General features: G+C 35.6%; 1 protein-coding gene across 3 annotated transcripts in view; it reads right to left on the bottom strand.

Moving 5' to 3' along the window:
- Positions 1 to 19708, bottom strand: part of Creb1 (cAMP responsive element binding protein 1) — a 40687-nt gene extending 20979 nt beyond the window's left edge. For 2 of the 3 annotated variants that reach the window (XR_001174753.1, XM_013009476.1), the window contains exons 1-4: positions 19585 to 19708; positions 13976 to 14122; positions 6676 to 6776; positions 1379 to 1521 (exon numbers count right to left, since the gene is read on the bottom strand). Coding sequence is in view for 2 of the 3 variants with exons in the window: in XM_013009476.1 (XP_012864930.1) it covers positions 1379 to 1521; positions 6676 to 6776; positions 13976 to 14122; positions 19585 to 19698 (505 nt within the window). In the remaining variant the exon portion in view is untranslated. Of the gene's footprint in view, positions 1 to 1378; positions 1522 to 6675; positions 6777 to 10075; positions 10186 to 10783; positions 10896 to 13975; positions 14123 to 19584 lie in introns of those variants that run through there. The other variant, XM_013009486.1, reaches the window with a different exon arrangement.
- Positions 19709 to 20832: the final 1124 nt, after the last annotated feature.

The following is a 20832-nucleotide window of genomic DNA, read 5'->3' as shown; positions in this document are numbered from 1 at the left end:
GAAGAAGAAGGAAGAAGAAGAAGAAGAGGAGGAGGAGGAAGAGGAGGAAGAGGAGGGAGGAGGAGGAGGGAGGAGGAGGATATGGAGGAGGAGGAGGAAGAGGAGGAAGGAGGAAGAGGAGGAGGGAGAGGAAGAGGAGGAAAGAGAAGAAGGAAGAAGAAGCAGCAGCAGAAGAAGAAAAAGAAGAAGAAGAGGAGGAGAAGGAGGAGGAGGAGGAGAAAAAGAGGAGGAGAAAAAAACCCCCATCTTTAACTAGCTACTGGTAGCTCACACCTGTAATACTAGCTACTCAGAAGCCAGTATTAGGGGCTGTGAATGTGGCTTAATGCTAGAGTGCTTTCCTAGCATGCATGAAGCCCTAGGTTGATTCCTCAGTGTGACATAATCAGAAGCTAGTATTAGCTATTTGTTGAGATTGTCTCCAATTAGCCAGAAAAAAGTCTGGAGGGATGACTCAAGGGGCAGAGCACCAGCCCTGGGCAAACAAACTGAGTGAGCATGAGGCCCTGAGTTCAAATGCTGGTATTGGATAAAAACTAACAAACAAAAAGAGGTAAGACAGACATAAATGTAGACAGACACCATGAAATAGAAATAAACAACTGTGCAAGTGAAACTTTTTGTTTGTCGCCAAACAGTAGAATATTCTGTTAATTTTAGTAATCCTTCAAGTTATGCTATAATTCAATATAAGCTACCTTGTATATGAAAAGAATATTTAAAAGTGCTTTAATAAGACTGCAACCAAGCCACTCCTTCTCAAAGCATTATGAAATATGAATACTTTTAAACACTTTTAAGGAGGTAAGACAAATCATTAAAAATAAATGAACAAATGGGAGCATTTTGAGGCTTAAACATCATAAAAAAAATTTTCCCCTATCTGAAAACCTACATTTTCTCTTAGTATCACATGATGATTAAGATCTATAGTTTCATTTTGTACTCACAAAGCTATTGACTGTGTTTTACACAAAACAAAAAATAGATACAAAGGGCTTACATATTGAGTAATCTGAAAAAACTATTTCTATTAAAGACTTCTGTATACTAACAGTAAAGGAAATATAATAATGGCAGTATGACAGAGAAAAGAAGCTGGGCTCCAGTGGCTTACACCAGTAATGCTAGCTACTCTGGAGGCTGAGATCTGAGGATCACAGTTTGAAGACAGCCCAGGCAGGAAAGTCCATGAGATTCTTATCTCCAATTAACCACCAGAAAACCGGAAGTGGTGCTGTGGCTCAAAGGGTAGAGCACTAACCTTGAGCAAGAGAGATCAGGGACAGCACCTGGGCCCTGAGTTCAAGCCTAATGACTGAAAAGAAAAAAGGAAAGAAAAAGACTGAGAAAAGACATGACACTTATGTTTACTCACTATACTGTCCACTGCTAGTTTGGTAAATTGGAGTTGGCACCGTTACAGTGGTGATGGCAGGGGCTGAAGTCTCCTCTTCAGACTTTTCTTCTTCAATCCTTGGTACTCCTGGTGCATCAGAAGATAGGTCATTCAAAATTTTCCTAGAAAAATAAAGAACTATATTAATTAAACTAAAGGTAAAAATTATTGGCTAAGGCTGGGTGCCAGTGGCTCAAGCCTGTAATCCTAGCTACTCAGGAGGCTAAAATCTGAGGATCATGGTTCAAAGCCAGCCCAGGCAGGAAAGTCCGTGGGACTCTTATCTCCAATAAACCATTAGAAAACCAGAAGTGGTGCTGTGGCTCAAGTGGTAGAGCATGCACCTTGAGCTCAGGCCCAGAGTTCAAGCCCCAATTATTGGCTAAGTTAATAAAGCTGCTAATGCTTAGTATATAAATTTAAAATGTATGAATCATAAAAATAAACTCAAAGAATGAAGAATGTCAAATACAAGGTCTAGAAAGAAAAAAAAGACATGTGAATATAAGTATTTCTTTTTTCTTAAATACAAGGTCTTGCTTTTTAGCCCTGGCTGGCCTGAAATTTTAATGCTTCAGCCTCTCATATACATTCAGCTCTCTATATATGTATTTGTATGCTTATAGAAAACTATAAAAGGGAGATACGTTTCTTTCCATGGATTAGGAAAGAAAAAGTTTTAAAAGCTACCTCTTTAGATCTGGAAACTAATCTATCTAGTTCTCTTTTGTATGACAACTGAAACATGAAGCAAGAAGCCTTTTTTATGCTTTCAAGTTTTTCAAATTATTGTTATACTACCAGGCTAAATCTTCCTGGATACAGTTCACTTTCTCTTAATGTATATACTAGACTGTGGACTCAGCAGTAAGATAAATTCCCTCCTTTAAACTAGACACTATGTTTCTTACTTCAGCCTTACAGAATATTGGCCCTGGGGGCAGGAGGGGACACGGAGGCAGCCACACCATATTAGTAATAACTTAAAGAATATAAGTATCTTCTTTAAAATATTCTTAAGTTAAGGTTGAACATGTAGTTTCATTTCATGATCAATTCTGAAAATTTTACACAACCATTCTTGTTTCATCCTATTGTCTTTGGCTGCTATGATCTTTCAAAGTTTTTATCCTCTTATATCTTGAGGAACTTATAAACCTGTCATTTGTAAATTTACTATGCACAGCTTCTACATTTTTTAGCTAAACTGTACTTTTCAAGGATTTCTTCTGGATATAAAATGCTACAGAGATAAGAATGTTTCAATTAAAATCTATCTCTAATTGATGGATCATCAATTAGTGTTTTTAGCTTCAGCCTTGCATGTTAAGCACTTGGCTATAATCAAAATATGGAGGCTAGGTTATAAGAATTCAAAAAATTAAAATAATGATACCCAATAAGAAAGTTGGATTATAAGAGCAGGAATAGTATTCTCAACACATCTGGTCTCATGATACCTTTCATTTGACTATTAAATATCATTTTAACTTGTAATTATTAACTTGTTAATTATTAATCTATCACTATTAAATGACTGTTTCTAGGTAAGTCAAATAAGGTTAAGAATTTTTTTTCAAAACAAAGCTTTAGCCTCAAAGATGTTACATACTAACATGAGATATATTTCAAAGTTAAAATCTACCAAGAGGCTCAGGGACAGTGCCTAGGCCCTGAGTCCAAGCCCCACAACTGACAAAAAAAAACCCCAAAAACTCCTAATACTAATTATATCTAAAACAAAATTATGAAGGCACTAGTAACATAAAATTTCTTAAGACCTCAAAAATCAATTTGTTGATAGAAATTCAGAATCGTTAAGTTGTGAAGCTAAATCTTATTAAGCTTAGCAGTAAATATGTATGTGTTTGTGTGAGATCACCATCCCTTAAAAAATATGAATATAGCCAGGCGCTGGTGGCCACGCTGATGGCCACACTGAGATCTGAGGATAATGGTTCAAAGCCAGTGTGGTCAGGAAAGTCCATGAGACGGTTATCCCAATTAGCCATCAGAAAATTGGAACTGGAGCTGTGGTTCATGTAAAGCATGAACTTGAGAGAAAAAGCTCAGGGACACTGCTCAGGCCCTGTGTCAAGCCCCATAACTGGCAAAACAAACGAACAAACAACAATAAAAAACACATGAAATAGTTTTTTCAGGCTAATGAGGAAAAGAAACGTAACTGTGAGACTCTGAAATTAACCTTTTTAAGTACTATTTAATGTCAGTGTCAGTTTGTGGGTACAACATCACTCACTTCTTTCATCATTCTCCTCATCTTTCCCACCTACCCTCAATTTACTTAGTTCCATTTTCACATATATACACTGAATATGACTGCATTAAACTTCTTCTGTCCATGTGTCTAGCTTCCTCCCCTTGGCCTCATGCCCCAACTCTCACAACATTCCAGCTTCCAGGTATTCATTCTATTGTTCAAAGTAATAATACCCCTGGAATCCTTCCCTGTATATAGTTTTAGTTATATGTTTGTGTATATATGCATGACACCCTATATGTTTTTTTTGATATAGTTAAAATTCCATTCTGTCTACCTAACTACATACTCATCCCATCCCTCCCTCCCATATTTTCTTAATCCATTTTTTTCAATTTCCATTACCTTGTGTATATTTCTTTTTTATATTTAAAAATTTTTTATTTATTTTTAATTGTGAAAATACTGTACAGAGGGGTTACAATTACATGGGCAATATAATGAGTACATTTCTTATCAAGCATTGTAGCCTCCTCCTTTGTTTCCCCTTCCCATCCCTTCCCAACTCCCACCCACCCTCCCCCAACCCTCTAGGCCAGTGTTGCAAAGTTCGATTTTCGATAAAATGACTTATACATTTCATTGTTCCAATGGGTCCACCTGAATCCCTATTTAAACGATTTGTTTTTGTCCTTCCCTCCACAAATTATACCAACATCAAATACAGTGAAAGCAGGGGTTATACCGTGGGGGAGGGACATACAAAGCAACAAAGAAATCATCTTATAAATATGTTAGAAACAATTGCATGAAAGAAAAAAAGGGGAACTTAACTGCATTGTTGGTGGGAGTGTAAACTTGTTCAACCACTTTGGAAAGTAGTATAGAGCTCCCTTATGACCCAGCAATCCCACTTTTGGGCATTTACCCAAATGATCATAAACATGACCATACTAAAGCTACCAGCACAACTATGTTTATTGCAGCATTATTTACCATAGCTAAGATATGGAACCAACCCAGATGCCCCTCAGTAGATGAATGGATCAAGAAAATGTGGTATATATACATAATGGAATTCTATGCCTCCATCAGAAAGAATGGTATTGCCCCATTTGTTAGGAAATGGAAAGATTTGGAAAAAATTGTATTAAGTGAAGTAAGCCAGGCCCAAAGAAACATAGGTCCCATGGTTTCCCTTATTTGCAATAACTAGTATATGTCTGAGACAAGCAGAAATGGTCAGATAAGTTGATGTTAGGTGAAATGAACGCCAGATAAGTATTCAAATGTTTTTTCTTTCATGCAATTGTTTCTTAATCCATTTGTCTACTGGAGGGCATCTGGGCTGTTTCTCTCACTTGGCTATAGTGAATAGTACAGCAGTGATCATGAGTGTGCAAATGTCTTTACTGTATCCTGACTTGTAATCTTTAGGATAAATATCCAAAATGTGATAGAATCTCAGTGTTGTTTTGATTTATATATCTTTTATGAGATGAAGGATTTATGTATCTACTGACCAGGTTTACTTCTTCTGTTAAGTTTCTATTTAGGTCCTTTGACCATTTATTAATTGAATTATTATTTGAAAATTTAGTTTCTTGAGCTCTTTGTATGTTCATGATATTAGACCCTTGTCAGATAAAGATCTTCTTCCTTCTGTGTTTTTAGCTTAGTAACCATGTCCTTTACTGTGAAGAAACTTTTTTTTTTGTTCTGATCCTGGGGCTTGAAATCAGGGTCTGGGCACTGTTCTTAAGTGTTTTTGCTCAAGTCTAGCATTTGATTAATTGAGCCATGGCTCCACTTCTGGCTTTTTTTTTTTCCTTTTCTTTTTTTGGTGGTTAATTGCAGCTAAGAGTCTCACACCTTTCCTACCCTGGCTGTCTTCAAAATGTGATCCTCAGATCATTTTTCAACTTCCTGAATAGTTAGGGATTACAGGAGTGAGCCACCAATGCCCTGTTTTGCAGAAACTTTTTCTTTTGGGGGGGGGGTCCACTCGTGGGGCCTGAACTCTGGGCCTGGGTGCTGTCCCTCAGCTCTTCAGCTCAAGGCTAGCACTCTACCACTTGAGCCACAGCGCCACTTCCGGCTTTCTTCTTTTTGCTTATGTGGTGCTGAGGAATCGAACCCAGGGCCTCATGCATGCAAGGCAAGTGCTCTACCACTGAGCCACCTTCCCAGACCTTGCAGAAACTTTTTTAACATGATGTAATCCCATTTGACAATTCTGTCTCCAATTTGCTGAGTCCCTGGAAGTCTACACAGAAAGTTCCTGCTTATGCCAATAAGTTCTAGTGTTTCCTCTACTCCTCTGAGTACGGAATTAAGCTCTGAAGTAAATTAATCAAGATTTGTGCAATTACCTTGCCTGGATATAGTTAATATGAGCTAACTTCTGTGAAAAATAAATGGCTTTAGCATCCTGGATGCGATTCAGGATGTAGGCAACCTCCACAGCTGAAGACAAACTACAGAAAGGTGTCCTTAAGTACTAGAGCATGAGAACAAAGCACCACTCAAAAACAACTACTAAATTAATATAAACCATAATTTGCTAAGTAGCATGGTATAAAAAAATGATATATAAACATGAGTAGATAAATACCACAGACTCTGAACTAATATATAACTAGAAAATGGTATAACCTATCAGATTTGTTCCAAATATTTTAACAATAAAAAAGTGTTTTTATCCAGAACTTGAGTAAGAAGTGGTCTCATTCTGTACGACAAGCTTCAATTTATTTTAGAGAAGTAACTCAAGAAATACAGGAAAAAAATCTATTAGGTTTGAAAAGCTTGTTCTTTTTCTGATATCTGTATCTACTACTATCAAAGGCTTCTTGTACATTTAAAATTTTTTTCTTTTAAGCTGCTTTTTAAAAATTTTAAATTGTTATTATGAAGGTGATACAGAGGGGTTACAGTTACATAAGTCAAATAATGAGTATATTCCTTTTTGGACAATGTCCCCATTCCCTTACTTTCTTAGTTTTTCTCTCCTGTCCCCATATATATTTTTATTTTAGCTATTAAAACTCCTTACCTGTAGGAAGGCCTCCTTGAAAGAATTTCCCTTCGTTTTTGAGAATCAGTTACACTATCCACTGATTCCTGTGAATCTTCGCTTTCTGCAATAGTTGAAATCTGAAAATAAAGAAGAACTTTTATCTTGGCAACTAAATTTAGTTCCCATCAAATTTTATGAACCTCAAGAAAGTCAAATACGAATGATTATATATAAACCATTTATATGCTTCAGTTTTAAATGGGAGACAACTACTTAGGCAGCTAGTCACTCTGCACCCCTTTTCTTAAGCTACATTAAGTATGAATTAAGATGAAGTCAAAGAAAATGAAAACCTTTGCCCTGAAACATTTGTCTTTAAATTCAGAACTCCGTTTAGCCTATCCTGAATGCATTAGTATTGTCAGTTTTTTCCTCCGATTTTTTTAGAACAAAATTGCCAACTAAAATGGGGTTTAACATTGAAAAAGAACAAATGACCAAGAATATGGTCCTAAATCTATGTAGTGACTATGTAAGTACTTTCTTTTAATTATTCTGCAAATATTTCTAAATTTACAAGTGCACAATTAAGATCAGAGCTGCCCCACCACATTCTAGGCAGTTGTTTTAGGCAAGTTAGTAAGAAGTTCACTATTATATATAGACATATTAATAAGTTAGCATTCTGCAGTTTTATTCTGATTGGCAGGTTTTGGAGCCTGAACTCAGCTTGGGTACTGTCACTGTTTTTTTGTTTTTGTTTTTTTTCTTTGCGTAAGGCTAGCACTTTGCCACTTGGAGACACAGCTCCACTTCTGGCTTTTTAAGCAGCTAACTGGAGTTAAGAATCTCACTTTCCTTACTGGGCTGGCTTTGAACTGCAATCCTAAAATCTCAGCTTCCTGAGTAGGTAGGATTACAGGTATGAGCACCAGAACCTAGCCTCTACAGTTATTTTTAAGCCAACATTCCAGGTGAAGAACTATGTGTTTTTGGTAAGCATTCTTAGATTCACAGATAATGAATGTAAGTGAATAAAAGTTCCATGTGGCATAACAGAAATGAGAATTCACAGATTACTATGTGCCAGTTGCTATGTACTCACATAAGTATATGTAACACCAGTTACCAATGGGTGCTATTAGAATTATATCTATTTTATAAATAGAAGATATAGTGGCAATAAAGATCCTCAAATGTATTTTGTACGTACTGCTAGCCTCATTATTTGTCGACATAATTAGACTAGATGCTAGGCATGTTTATATGCTCATGTCTCATGTCTACAATCTCTGCTACTCAAGAGGCTGAGATCTGAGGATCTTGTTTGAACACAGCCTAAATCTGAGACCTTATTCCAATTAATCAGCACAAAGCCAGAAGTAGAGGCTGGCTTAAGTGGGAGAGTGCTAACCTTGAAAGAGCACAAGGGCCAAAATTCAAGCCCCAGCATAGCATATGCACGCATACTTGTACACACGCACGTACCCATGCATATAAATAATAAGATCTGTATTTTATAACTTTATTGTTTAAATCCATACTTTCTTTTACTATGAAGAAAAAAAAGATCCTTTCATTTACTGTTGGAGGTCCCATATAATAATTCTATATAATGACTAAAAAATAAATCAAAGTAATGATGTAATATTCCTAAATGTTTTTAAAACTATCCTCCAAAGCTTAAGTACTTTATATAGCTAAGTTGAAACTCATGGCTTAGATAGTTTTTACTCACTGGATCAAGGAACCTTAGTAAGAGCCTAGGATGTTGATCTTCAAGCTCTTGATCTGCAAATCTACCAGTATATGTATATATGTATATGTTTATTTATGTATAATTTCACATAGGCATATATACTTCTTTTTTTTTTTTTTTTGTTCAGTCGTGGGGCCTGAACTCTGGGCCTGGGCACTGTCCCTCAGCTCTTCAGCTCAAGGCTAGCACTCTACCATTTGAGCCACAGCGCCACTTCCGGCTTTTTTCTTTTTGCTTATGTGGTGCTGAGGAATCAAACACAGGGCCCCAGGTATGCAAGGCAAGCACTCTACCACTGAGCCATCTTCCCAGCCCTGCATATATACTTCTTATTTGGGGTGGGGGTGGTGTGTGTGTGTTGGTCCTGGGCCTTCAATTCAGGGCCGGAGTACTGTCCCTGAGCTTTTTTCCAATCAAGGTTTGCATTCTAACACTTGAGCCACAGCTCCATTTCTGGCTTTTTCATTGTTAATTGAAGATTGGAGTCTCATAGACTGTCCGGGTTGATCTAGCTTTGAACTGCAATCCTCAGATCTCAGCCTGAGTAGCGAAAATTACATGTGTGAGTCACTGGCACCCAACTTAATTGTACATTTTAAGTGTTATTTAATTTGTTGCTCATCAAGAGTTCTTTAAGATAGGTTAAGTATAAATACTAATTCTAATTTCCTAAAGATAAATTATGTAACTTTTTGCTAATAAACTGATGTGACTAAATATGCTTCACTAAAAAGTCATTTAATGTCTTTTAAAGTGATATGGGTCTAGGCTTAGGTTTAGGAAATGTGATTTAATAAGTTGGTTACTGCATGCTGGTAGGAAGGCCTTACAATTTCATGTGTATGTACATGTATATGTGTGTACAGGTGTATGTGTATATATGTATGAATGTTTGGTGGTACTGGGATTTGAACCCAAGGCCTTACACTTGTTTAATTGCTCTGCTGGTGCTCTACCAATTAAGCTATGCCTCCAGCCCTGCTTTTCACTCGTTATTTTGGAGCAGTCTCACAGACTTTTTTACCCATTGGTCTTGGTGATCCTCATCTGTAATCCTGGATTACAGATGTGAGCTACCTGTAGTTGATATAATTTTTTTTTTTTTTTGTTTTGAACCATGATCCTCAGATCTCAGCCTCCTGAGTAAGTAGGATTACAGGTGTGAGCCACTGGTGCCTGGCCAGTTTCACACTTTTTAACCAATAAATTCAGTACCTACTGAAACTTAGACTTCCAAACAGTCTCGAAGCTTTTTAAAAATTCTGAGGCATAGCTGTGGGCTACCGACTCTTGCTTATAATCTTAGTTACTCAGGTGGCTTGAGACTTGAAAACTGAGGTTTAAAACGAATTTCAACAAACATATCCATGAGACTCTCATCTCCAACTAGAAAAAGCCAGAAGAGAAGGCTTGGTTCAAGTGATAAATACCAGCTATGAGTAAAAAAGCCAAATAAGAATGAAAGAGTTTAAGCCTAAGTGTGCACACACATACACACACACACACACACACACACGCACACACATACACTTAATACTTTTGGGAAGACAAACCTACATTATCCCTAGAGGGAGGAAAATATGAAATCATTTTCAAATTTGTATTGCCAAATTTTCTCTCCAAAGTGTATGTTTTTTTTTCAAGAAACAATACTCTCATTTGTAGTTAAAATAGTACTTTTTCTGAAATGGGATAGTTCAAATGGATTTCTTTTTTCAAACATCTGTTAGGTAAAATACATCTTCCAAGCCCTTGCTTCCCAGGCATCATTAAGGTCAGAAACATGCCTATATGTTAAACAATAAACACCGTGAAGTTAGGAAACTGTTAAATATTTTACTGTAGTATAATTACAGAGTCTGTGTGTCATACAAGGTTTTTACTGCTATCCCCATCATATTACAAAGCACCAGAAGGCTCATCTTCAGCTGCTGCCAGAGGCTCAAACATGTAATTTTAATTACTCAAGAAGCTGAGACCCAGAAGACCTTTTAGTGCCAGTCCTGGCAGAAAACCCTTGAAATTCCATCCCCAATTAAACAGGAAAAAGCAGAGCTGGAGGTATGGCTCAAGTAGTAGACCACCAGTGGTGGGCAAGCAAGCCCAGTGAATACAAGATGCGATGAAGGCACAATACTGGCAGCAAAACAACATAAAATCTCATCTCCAATCACTCTGCTTGTTTATTCTATTCTATCAACACCCTGCTATTTCCTTATATCATGGAATCCCAATCATCCTCATTTCCAAACCTTGATAGCTTTCACTATCTGGTCTCTGCTCATCATTTCCCCAACCATCTTATATAAAATAAGCACTTTTCCCTTTGCACCTTTCTCTACCCTTTACCCCTGTTTTATTAATCTCTTCAGCACTTATCCTCACCTGACATATTTTATTTTTTTCATAGTCTGTCTCTCTTCACTCAATGTGATCTTCAAGAGAAATAGATGTATGGTTTGTTCACTGCTGTCTTTGATAGCACCTAGAACAATGACTGGTACATAGCATGTGATCAATAAGCATTTGTTGTAGAGATGAAATGTAATAATTTAAAGTAATATTATCTATAAATCACCTGCCTGGTACATTTAAACTACATTGTATTAAAATGTGGCCACAACTAATAAATAAAAATGAGGATGGCACCCTCAACCCCTAAATACTGTGTAATCCTCAACATTTTTATAAGGATTTTCACATAATCTTTGAGAATATACGTATGTAACAATGTTAGAGCACCAAAGCCATGCTGTACATGAAATAAGTACAGCTTAGTTTCTTATTTTTAGATTGCAATATATAAACAGGAGTATCTTAATTCTCCCATCATGAAATGTACTTTGTGTATTTGAAGCCTTGTTATATAATAATAATGTTCTTCTTTTTTTTTGGTCGGTCGTGGGGCTTGAACTCTGGGCCTGGGTGCTGTCCCTCAGCTCTTCAGCTCAAGGCGAGCGCTCTACCACTTGAGCTACAACGCCACTTCCCGTTTTCTGATGGTTTATTGGAGATAGGAGTCTCATGGTCTCTCCTGCCCGGGCTGGCTTTGAACCGCGATCCTTAGATCTCAGCCTCCTGAGTAGCTAGGATTACAGGCGTGAGCCACCAGCGCCCGGCTTAATGTTCTTCTATGTAGAAGTTTGAGGAACAATTCCACACCTTGTTGATCACATCTTCTGATGTAAACTACTTCCTATCTATTAATATGAGTCACTGTTAGCCAGCTAAAGTGACCAGTAAAAGTTTAGTAGATTCTGTACAGCTTAGGCCCTTTAAAAGAAAAAAGTCCACATGTATATTTGTATCTATTTATAGAATTAAGGCTTTAAGAAGTCTAACTTTTCTTCTGCAAACTTACATGTTGTAAATTATAAGCATAGATTATCTTAATGGAAAATCTGTTTTTTAAAGATAAATATATATTTCTATAAAGGAATTACGTCAAAATTATGTTCCAAAATATGAACATAATAAACAATGAACATTATTATTCCCCCATTGTAATCTCTATAGACTATGTAACTTTTTTTTTTTTAATGGAAGAAAACCTATGTCTTTAAGTAAAATAGAAAGTAAAGGTTGACATGCCCAAGAGCATCTGACTTATTACTATCCAAATAGGTCAGAATCTAGGTCTCCTCCCTGGCAGGTCAAGATCTTTCCACTATGATCAAGAAAAGAATGTGAGAACATGGAAAACAGTAAGGTAGCCTTCAATGAGATAAAAAACTAAGTAAGGCAAAGAACTACTTCTGAGTGATTACGAGGCCACAGAAATTCTTGGCTTTTAATTTGGTAACACTATCAACTACTTGTTAACAAAATCCATTCCAAGAGCTTCTGGAAATTTACCCAACTTGATTTCACATGAAAACACTGTCTTTCCCAAGCCAAAGCAGAAGGACTAAATGAAGCAGAGGAGATCAACAGTTCAATAAATTGATACTAGCTAACAACATCTTCACATATCTTTTGATAACATTAATAGAATGCTTATAGGACAAAGGAAACACATCGCCCCTCTACAGAGATCTATCATTTTTGGCTATCATACTGAAAGAAAACATTTCTCACCCAGAAAAAGGCAATTAGGATGGCAAAGAAGAATCAAAGGTATAACCTATTATAAAAGACTGAAGAAAACTAGGACTTTGTTGAGTCTGCAAATTTTCTTAAACATAGAGTATGAGGAAGAGGAAGTAATTTGACAGAAAAGGAATAAGACTTTCTAGTTTCTGAGGCAAAAGTGCAACTGCCAAGTAAAAAAAAGTTAGAATGAGCCAGGCACCGGTGGCTCACGCCTGTAATCCTAGCTACTCGGGAGGCTGAGATCTGAGGATCACAGTTCAAAGCCAGCCCAGGCAGGAAAGGCCGTGAGACTTATTTCCTAAACCACTAGAAACCCTGAAGTGGTGCTGTGGCTCAAGTGATAGAGTGCTCGCCTTGAGCTGAAGAGTGCAGACATAGCGCCCAAGCCCAGAGTTCAAGCCCCATGACCGACAAAACAAAACAAAACAAAAAGTTAGAATGATATATTCTAGCTCAGGAAACAATATTTTAGCAGTCATCCCTTATTCTAAACAGAACACTTCTAGAGAGAGGCAGTCACTTTCTCTGAAACTGATCAAGTAAACATTGGACTATCATTTGGAGATAAAATGTTATAATGGGGAATTAAGCAATATATCAAGGGCTGGGTGGTAACAAGTTCGGCCTAGACCTAAAAGACCTCTAAGGCTTTTATTCAGATCTTGAAATTTCATGTTGATAGAGTAGGGCAAAGACAAAGAATAATTTCTCACCTTCCTTTCTACTAAAGGTTCTCTTCAAATCTAGGACCTAAGACTCACCTGAGTTCCAGAGAAAAGTCTTTTTAAGTCCTTATTGGAAGACTGTGAAGCAAAAAATATGAAATAGAGTGGCTGAGGTTATGGCCTACTCTCTCTCTTTCCCTCATCCCTCTCTCAATAAGCTCAGTTGCAAAGATCTGTATGTTCTTGGTTCCCTTCAGTTGAGTAGTTGCCTTCAGAGGTTTAGTGTACCTTTATGCCTTTTGGATCCAAATGAAAGGAACAAACTTTCCAAAGAATAACACGTATAGTATAGTCAATGACCTAAGATGTACCTTCTGAATATATTATTATTTCAAAACTATATACTGTAATGGAAAGCCCTACAAGTCAATATCAAATATGTTCAGGTAAAGTTAATTCATTGTTTATCAAGTGTTTTCCAGTCAAAAGCAGGTTTAGAAAAGAATTATAAAAATTCTATTTTTGTATCTGAATTTTCCTTAGCTGAAGTACATTGGTGCCTTATAGTCTCTCCCAAACATTTCCACTTTCATTTACTTAACTCTTCAAATGACTTCCATCTTCTGTAGCTTAGGAAAAGTCATTATCTTTGTGCGTTGTTGGATGTGTATACCCCTATATATAAGATCATAATACAGATGAAACATATTCCTTTTCTATGAAGTAAAATTCTCTGAACTAAATATTTTAATAACAACGAAAATAAGACAAGTAATTATACACAAATTACAAATGTATATGCATAATTTTTCACACATACCTGAACTGTCTGGACTTGTGGAGACTGAATAACTGATGGCTGGGCCGCCTGAATAACTCCATGGACTTGAACTGTCTGCCCATTGGGCAGCTGTACTAAAGTTACAGTGGGAGCAGATGATGTTGCATGAGCTGCTGGCATTGATACCTATGGTGTTGAACATGGGAAAAAAAAATTACCATCACAGATACCTTGACTACTCAGGTTCAATATGAAGTAACTTTGTAAAAGCAAACTGGTGAATTTTCTGCTAGGTAAGCTTTTCATTAATTCAAAAAAAAGATTATATTTAATATTCTTGATATAACCGCCTCCCCTCCCTAACGAATCCCAAGTATGTTTTATTATAGTATTGAAAATATAGAATGATGCTTTACATTTTCCTATTTTTATATTTGATTTTTTTCTTATTTTGTTCTTTAAAGAAATTAAAGATTGAGTAATAAGGACTAGCTTCATTTTAAAGTAAAAAATAACTGTTCAAAGAGTAATTTATGTAAGGTCAACAGATATGCTGGCCTTGAAGAAACATAAAAGTCTTAAGAATATGTGTCCAAATAAGCCATGTTCTAAAATCTTGATTGCTCTTAAACTTAGGGAATAATTAGTTACTAAGTTACATCTTACAGTTTCCAGCTTCATTTCCTCTATCTTAATTACAAGTATTCTTCCTCATTAATGATTAAGTATTAATATAAATTAAAGTGAAAAAAATTCAATTCCTCCCATCCTCAAAAATTGTAAAACTGGTAACAGCTGGGTTTTAAGATCTTTTCATTTTGAATGTACAAAGGGGCAGAACTGAAAGAATAAGAGAAACCCACTGTTTCCTGAAGCAGAAAGAAGGCAACTTTAATGAGTTACTATCCAAATTTTAAGGGCTCTTATGTCATACATGTTAATCAGGTGGCAATTATTTTTCCTATACTCCACTACATTCAGGTAGGCATTCTATTTGCTCATTTGGTAAACAGTTATCAAGACCTTTTTGCCAGGAACAATGTTTGAACAAACCCCACCAAAATAAGAAAAATATGGACCCCTAATCATAAATTATTTGCATGCATGCATGAAGAAATGGGGAAAAGAGATACTAGTAAATGTAATTCAAATGTATTGATGAGGTTTGCTAGTAGGCAAATGGACATTATTTTAGTGATTAAAAAAATCTTATTAGTAGTTATATAAAGAGGACAAACTGCAGACAACTACCCAACTCAACCCAAGCACAGAAGAGGCTACAAGAATATTCATTTGAAGAATATGTTAGGTTTCTTCTTCTTATGACTTGGGAAAAGGAGAGGCAAAAAACTTGAGGCAGAGATGATAATACTGACAATGGCAAAGAGAAATAGTATAGATTATACATAGTATAAATAGTTCAGTACTATTCAGAAGTAGTTCAGTAGTACTAGAACACGTAAGTTTGTTACTGTATGATTGGAAAGTAAGAAAGACACAGAAACAGAAGTGGGAAGGGACCAAATAAACTCCTCATAAAAACACGTGAGTTTAAGGCAACTTTTACACCTTGAGAGTACTGAGGAAACCATTAAGGACTTTAAACTCCTAAATTTCTTGTTGAGTTTGCATTTCAGGTAGACCACTTTAGTGGTAACATGATAGACATATATAATGTGGGGAGAAAAACTGGAGGTGGAGATAGCATGAAAAACCCCTATGCAACAGTTACGGTAAGATGATGATAGCCATAAATGGACTAGTAGTGTGTAGGTATGGGGATTACAGAAGTGACTTTATGAAAATGTGAAGGCAGAACAAATTTTATGAATGATTAGCTGAAGGAGGGAAGAGAGGAATCAAAATGAAAAAAAATGGATAAATTACTTGATTAACTGAAATAGAAAATGTTAAGGATAAGGTTTTGAGTGGTTGGAGTTGTAGTGGATGACTTGAATTTACAGATATATTCAAGCATGCACTTAAACATTTTACTCTAGAGTCTGAGGCAAAGATCTTACTGAGTGTAGTCTTTTGCACACAGATTAAAACCAGGAGTTTCTATCTCTGGATAGTTAGAAAGCCTTCAAACACTCCCTTATTAATCACATACTGTCTGGCTTCTTTTAAGTCTTATTTAGTTTTAACTAGTTCTCAAAACTACCTGCAATGGAGTCAAAGGGTACCTGTGTGCAAATTCAGAATCTAAGAGGAACAGAGGATATTTCCCCCTAAAGTTTATAAAGTAGAGATAATACAAGTGGAAAATAATTTTTAAAAATTCTTTGTATATCTACCACAATCAAGAGTCCTTATTACATTTTTGTTGTAGCTTATCTAGGTTTTGTTGTTTTGTTTGGGGCCATACTAAGGTTTTAACTCAGGGTCATGTACTTGCTAGAAAAGAACTCTATCAATTGAACCATACCATCAGCCCATCTAGTTGTTTTTCAAACCACAAAGGGACACACAATTTTTTACAATACATTACCATGGTCATTTTATCTTTAACTTTATTATAGTTTCTTTCCATACTATTAATAGTATTATTTCATGGTTTTAATGGCTGTATAATGGCTATAAAAGTACAAAATTTAATAATTCCCCTATTATTAGATACCTAGGTGTTCAAATTTGCATGAGAACTGTAATAAACTTTATATGCTCATAGTCTTCTTCAAACTGTAAAAGTAAAGCATCATACTTATACTGACATTTTCTTTTACTCTAAAGACTAAAGGTGTCTTTTTTCCTACTCATTGACCAAATCACCACCATCTTGAGTTTGTCTGGAAATTTTATTGTATTTTCCTAGTCTTTAGCTATTGACATTAAGAAGTAATCAAAATCAGAATGATAGGCAATTAAACCAAAAACTCTGATATATTTAAGGGACTTGGATGAGTAAGTAAAGAAAAAGAAAACACTTTACTAGAGAATAAAAGGAATTGAAAATTTATGAATGAGGCACCTACTGGCTTTCCTAAAAACTCACATTTAATTACTGCATGCCACTGTTAAGGTTTCAATACTAGTATGCTGTCTGATAAAGCAAGGTGACCATGTGCATATCAATTTTGTTCCTAATTTAATCCTCAATTAAACCTCACAAAATCAATTTCATTTTTATAGGCATAATTACACAAATACAGGAGAATGGAAAAGTGGTAAAAATAGTAGAATTTTGGAGGCTGGAAAGCAGATGAATGAATGGTAATGAACTGGAAAGAAATCAGAAGGCCAACTTATGAGCTTCAGGCAGGAAAAGACTGATTTGAACCATTAAAATCAAGAGGCCCAGGATTTATACCACCTCTAGGAGGCAGAGTGAAAAGAAAGGGTGGTTGAAAGCTCTTTAAAAAGCAGCTGAATCCTCTCTCCATTCCCTATAGAAGAACAAACAGTCCGCCTTACTCACAGAAAAATAGAAATTTACTTTGGACCAAGGGTTTCTTAACTGCCTCATATCAGAAAATACTACAGGTGGCTCTAGCCCTCTTCTTTCATTTGGCTTCGAGGCTTTATCCTTGTAAGCAGGGCTTTAGTGAAAGTTATGGGCTACCATATCAATTGCAAGATCTAAGAGATAGTGACAGTAGCACCACCATAATCACCCTACAGTGATGCTCAGGGTTCATAACCAAACATACTTACAGCTTCCAAATATATCTTCTTAGTCCCTTACATTTATTGATTGCTGAGGAGTGAGGATACTATTACTGAGTTACACTCTCTCCCCATTTTAACCCTATAGAGACAATCACAAATCACCAAATATTTGAGAAAAGTCTCTAACATGAAAGATGACAATCAAAACAATGAAAATGGGTCAGGGAGACATGAAAAAAATCTACATGAGAAGAAAGTTGAAATAGTCTAATATTCTCAGACACAAAATAAAAGCATTTCTTTGTGAAACACAGGATATTATTAAAACCTAAAGGGACTATTCAGAAAATAAGTGGAACTCTTTAAAAACATGATAGCAGAAATAAAAAATTCAAAAGATGGACTAGAATATGTCAAGGATAACTTGTAGAAAGTGAGAGCAAAAAATGAAAAGTAGGAAAGAATAGATGAGGAAATGAGAAAAACAGATCTAGAGATATAAATAACATTTGGATTACAAGGTTCCTACAGAGAAATGAAAGGAAAGTGTTTTCCAGAATTGAAGATATGTTTCCACTATAAAAAGACTTTTGAATAAACACAGAAAACCAATCCAATTTGCCATGCCCATAGTATCAAAGTTTTGAAGTACTGTGATGAAAGATTTTTATAAGACACCACAGATACAAAATAAGGAATTTGAACTTTAAAAATTGGTTGTGGATCAACGCTTTCAAAATTTATGACAAAAAATCCTTTACCAAGAATTCTTTACCCTAGTTAAACATTCTTAAACAAACAAAAAAACTATTGCATCTATATGCTTTTCTGCATCAGGAATACAGAGTCAACAAGAAACTGTCATTAGGTAAAAGGAATTTCCAGGATGGCTATATAGCAGACTGTGACATAATATTGTGATCAAACAGAGGTATGTCTTGAGTATTGTTATCACCTAGCTGCCTATTACCACTGTTATCTTTTTATCAAAGGGTGAGTCCAGATTCTCATTTGTTATCTTGAACCCATATGAGTAATTCCTAACTCCTGACATAACAGTGTATATTCACTTATCTCTAAATGTATTTAGCTTTCTTTTATAAGAGGACTGGTAAAGAAGTGTTAATGGGAGAAAACAGAGCAATCCACTCCTTCTGACTATTATTCTGGCTGGGATATCAGTATCTGGTCCATATTTGAGCTCAGCTAGACTTCTTTGTTTTTTTTTGGTCGGTCGTGGGGCTTGAACTCTGGGCCTGGGCACTGTCCCTGTGCTCTTCAGCTCAAGGCGAGCGCTCTACCGCTTGAGCCACAGCGCCACTTCCTCAGCTAGACTTCTACCCTGACTATTCCCCAACTCGTTCTTGCTCAGTGATTTCCCCAGAAACTCTTAAACTCTTGGAAAAACTGTAGCTAGATATAACACAGATTCTTCTAGGATTATTTCTGTTTGGGGTATTCATCTTAAAGAGGAAATATTACATTTTACCAAGTAATTTTATATTTCCTATGTTTTTATATTAACCATCTTTTCACTTATATTCAGATGAAGTTCTTAATAAGAGAAAAATATGTGAGAACAAGAAGATTCAGAACATATATTCTTAAAAATAGGATGTTTAAAGTAATAAATCAAAACTACATTTAGCATATACAAGCAAAACTATGATCCTTATTCTTGCATTTAAATGCAAATACTTATTTTTTAGTGTAAACTGTAAATTTAGCACTTTAAATTATGTGTCCCAAAACTAAGCTATATGAACAAAGTATAGTCAAAGTTCTATCCCCTTGCTTGAGAACCAATTTAACAGGTAAAAGTGTAATTATTTCTGGATCATGTAACTACAAGTACTATATTAGTATTTAGTGATATTCACTATGTTACTAAATACTACTATTTCTAAACACAGACTAAAAGAGTTTGATAACCTAGGAATATTTCCACTCATTCTGTATCCCTCTGTAATCCTAATTTTTCTTGGAAACATATTCCTCTTGGAAGAGACACAGCTTGGGATCTCTTCATATGTTTATACCTGGGCTAATGTGGCAATCTGTGGCTGGGCTTGAACTGTCATTTGTTGGTTTTCAGCTTCTGTTACAGCTGCATCTCCACTCTGCTGGTTCTCTGCTCCAGATTCCATGGTCATTTAGTTACCTATAATCATATGGAAGAGTGTTACAAGCACTACAGTGCTTTGTATTTTTCTGACTTGAAAGGCAAATTTCAAGTTATATATAGGTTTATGTTGTGGTTAGGTAGGATATGCACTTCGGTATCTAGTTAAATACAATGTTGTTGACTTATTACCAAACTTACTAAAACAAAACAAAACCTATTTCCCTTTGGCTAAATTTTCCAAATGGGTTATTATTACATCTGGAAACAAAAGGGATTCTTCTTTCCCACTAATTCCCAGTACTAACAAGTGAGGAACAGTGGCAGCAAAAATTGTGATTTTTCTAAACTTTATCAACCAAGTATAGAATGTGCCAATATTGGTTTCATATAGGTGAAATACTGGTTTCATATTCCCCACTAAGTTATTTTGAAACAAAGAAATTATAAGTTACTGATTATTGGAAATAGGACAAAATAAGCCCAAGTTTCAAGAGTCCAATTTGTGAGATATTAAGGTAGAAAGGTGGACTAAATGACCACAGAGCCAAATTAGGGGCCCCTAATAATGAAAAAAGTTGTGGCATTTGGACATCTCAGTTTGTACAGTATATAGTAACATACTACACATCATCAAGGGAAATACAATACTTTTCAAAATATTTAATTGTAATATTCTGGATGAGTTAGAACAATCTGTTTTGCTAAAGAGCTTACTATTATATGTTAGGTGACCTGGTACTGCATGGCAGCAAAAGGAAGTGGTGAGTAGTCCCTAACAGCAACAGTTATGTGGAGGTTATAAGATTTTCTATGGAAGTAATCTTGCCTAAAAGATTTTTTTAAAGGGAACTTATAGTGTACTATTCTTATTATTCAGGGCCCAACATATTACCAGGAAAAACTGAATTTATTATGAAGGAATATCTATAGTTATCACATGAAAAACACAAAAATTCAATTGTTTTTCCAGAATATATGGTATTTATTTTAAAACTCTGAAATTGCTCATCAATATTGACACTGATCCTTATGGGGGTCATTACATACAACAACATAATATATTATATACATCTTACTTTCACAAAAATTTTACAACAGTTAAAAACAGAAGTGAAAATATCTGAGGAAATGAATACTTCAGAAATAAATACCAGAATCATAA

This window comes from Dipodomys ordii, unplaced genomic scaffold (assembly GCF_000151885.1).
Source record: "Dipodomys ordii isolate 6190 unplaced genomic scaffold, Dord_2.0 Scaffold1, whole genome shotgun sequence".
Lineage (NCBI taxonomy): Eukaryota > Metazoa > Chordata > Mammalia > Rodentia > Heteromyidae > Dipodomys > Dipodomys ordii.
This window is presented reverse-complemented; position numbering and strand designations above follow the sequence as displayed.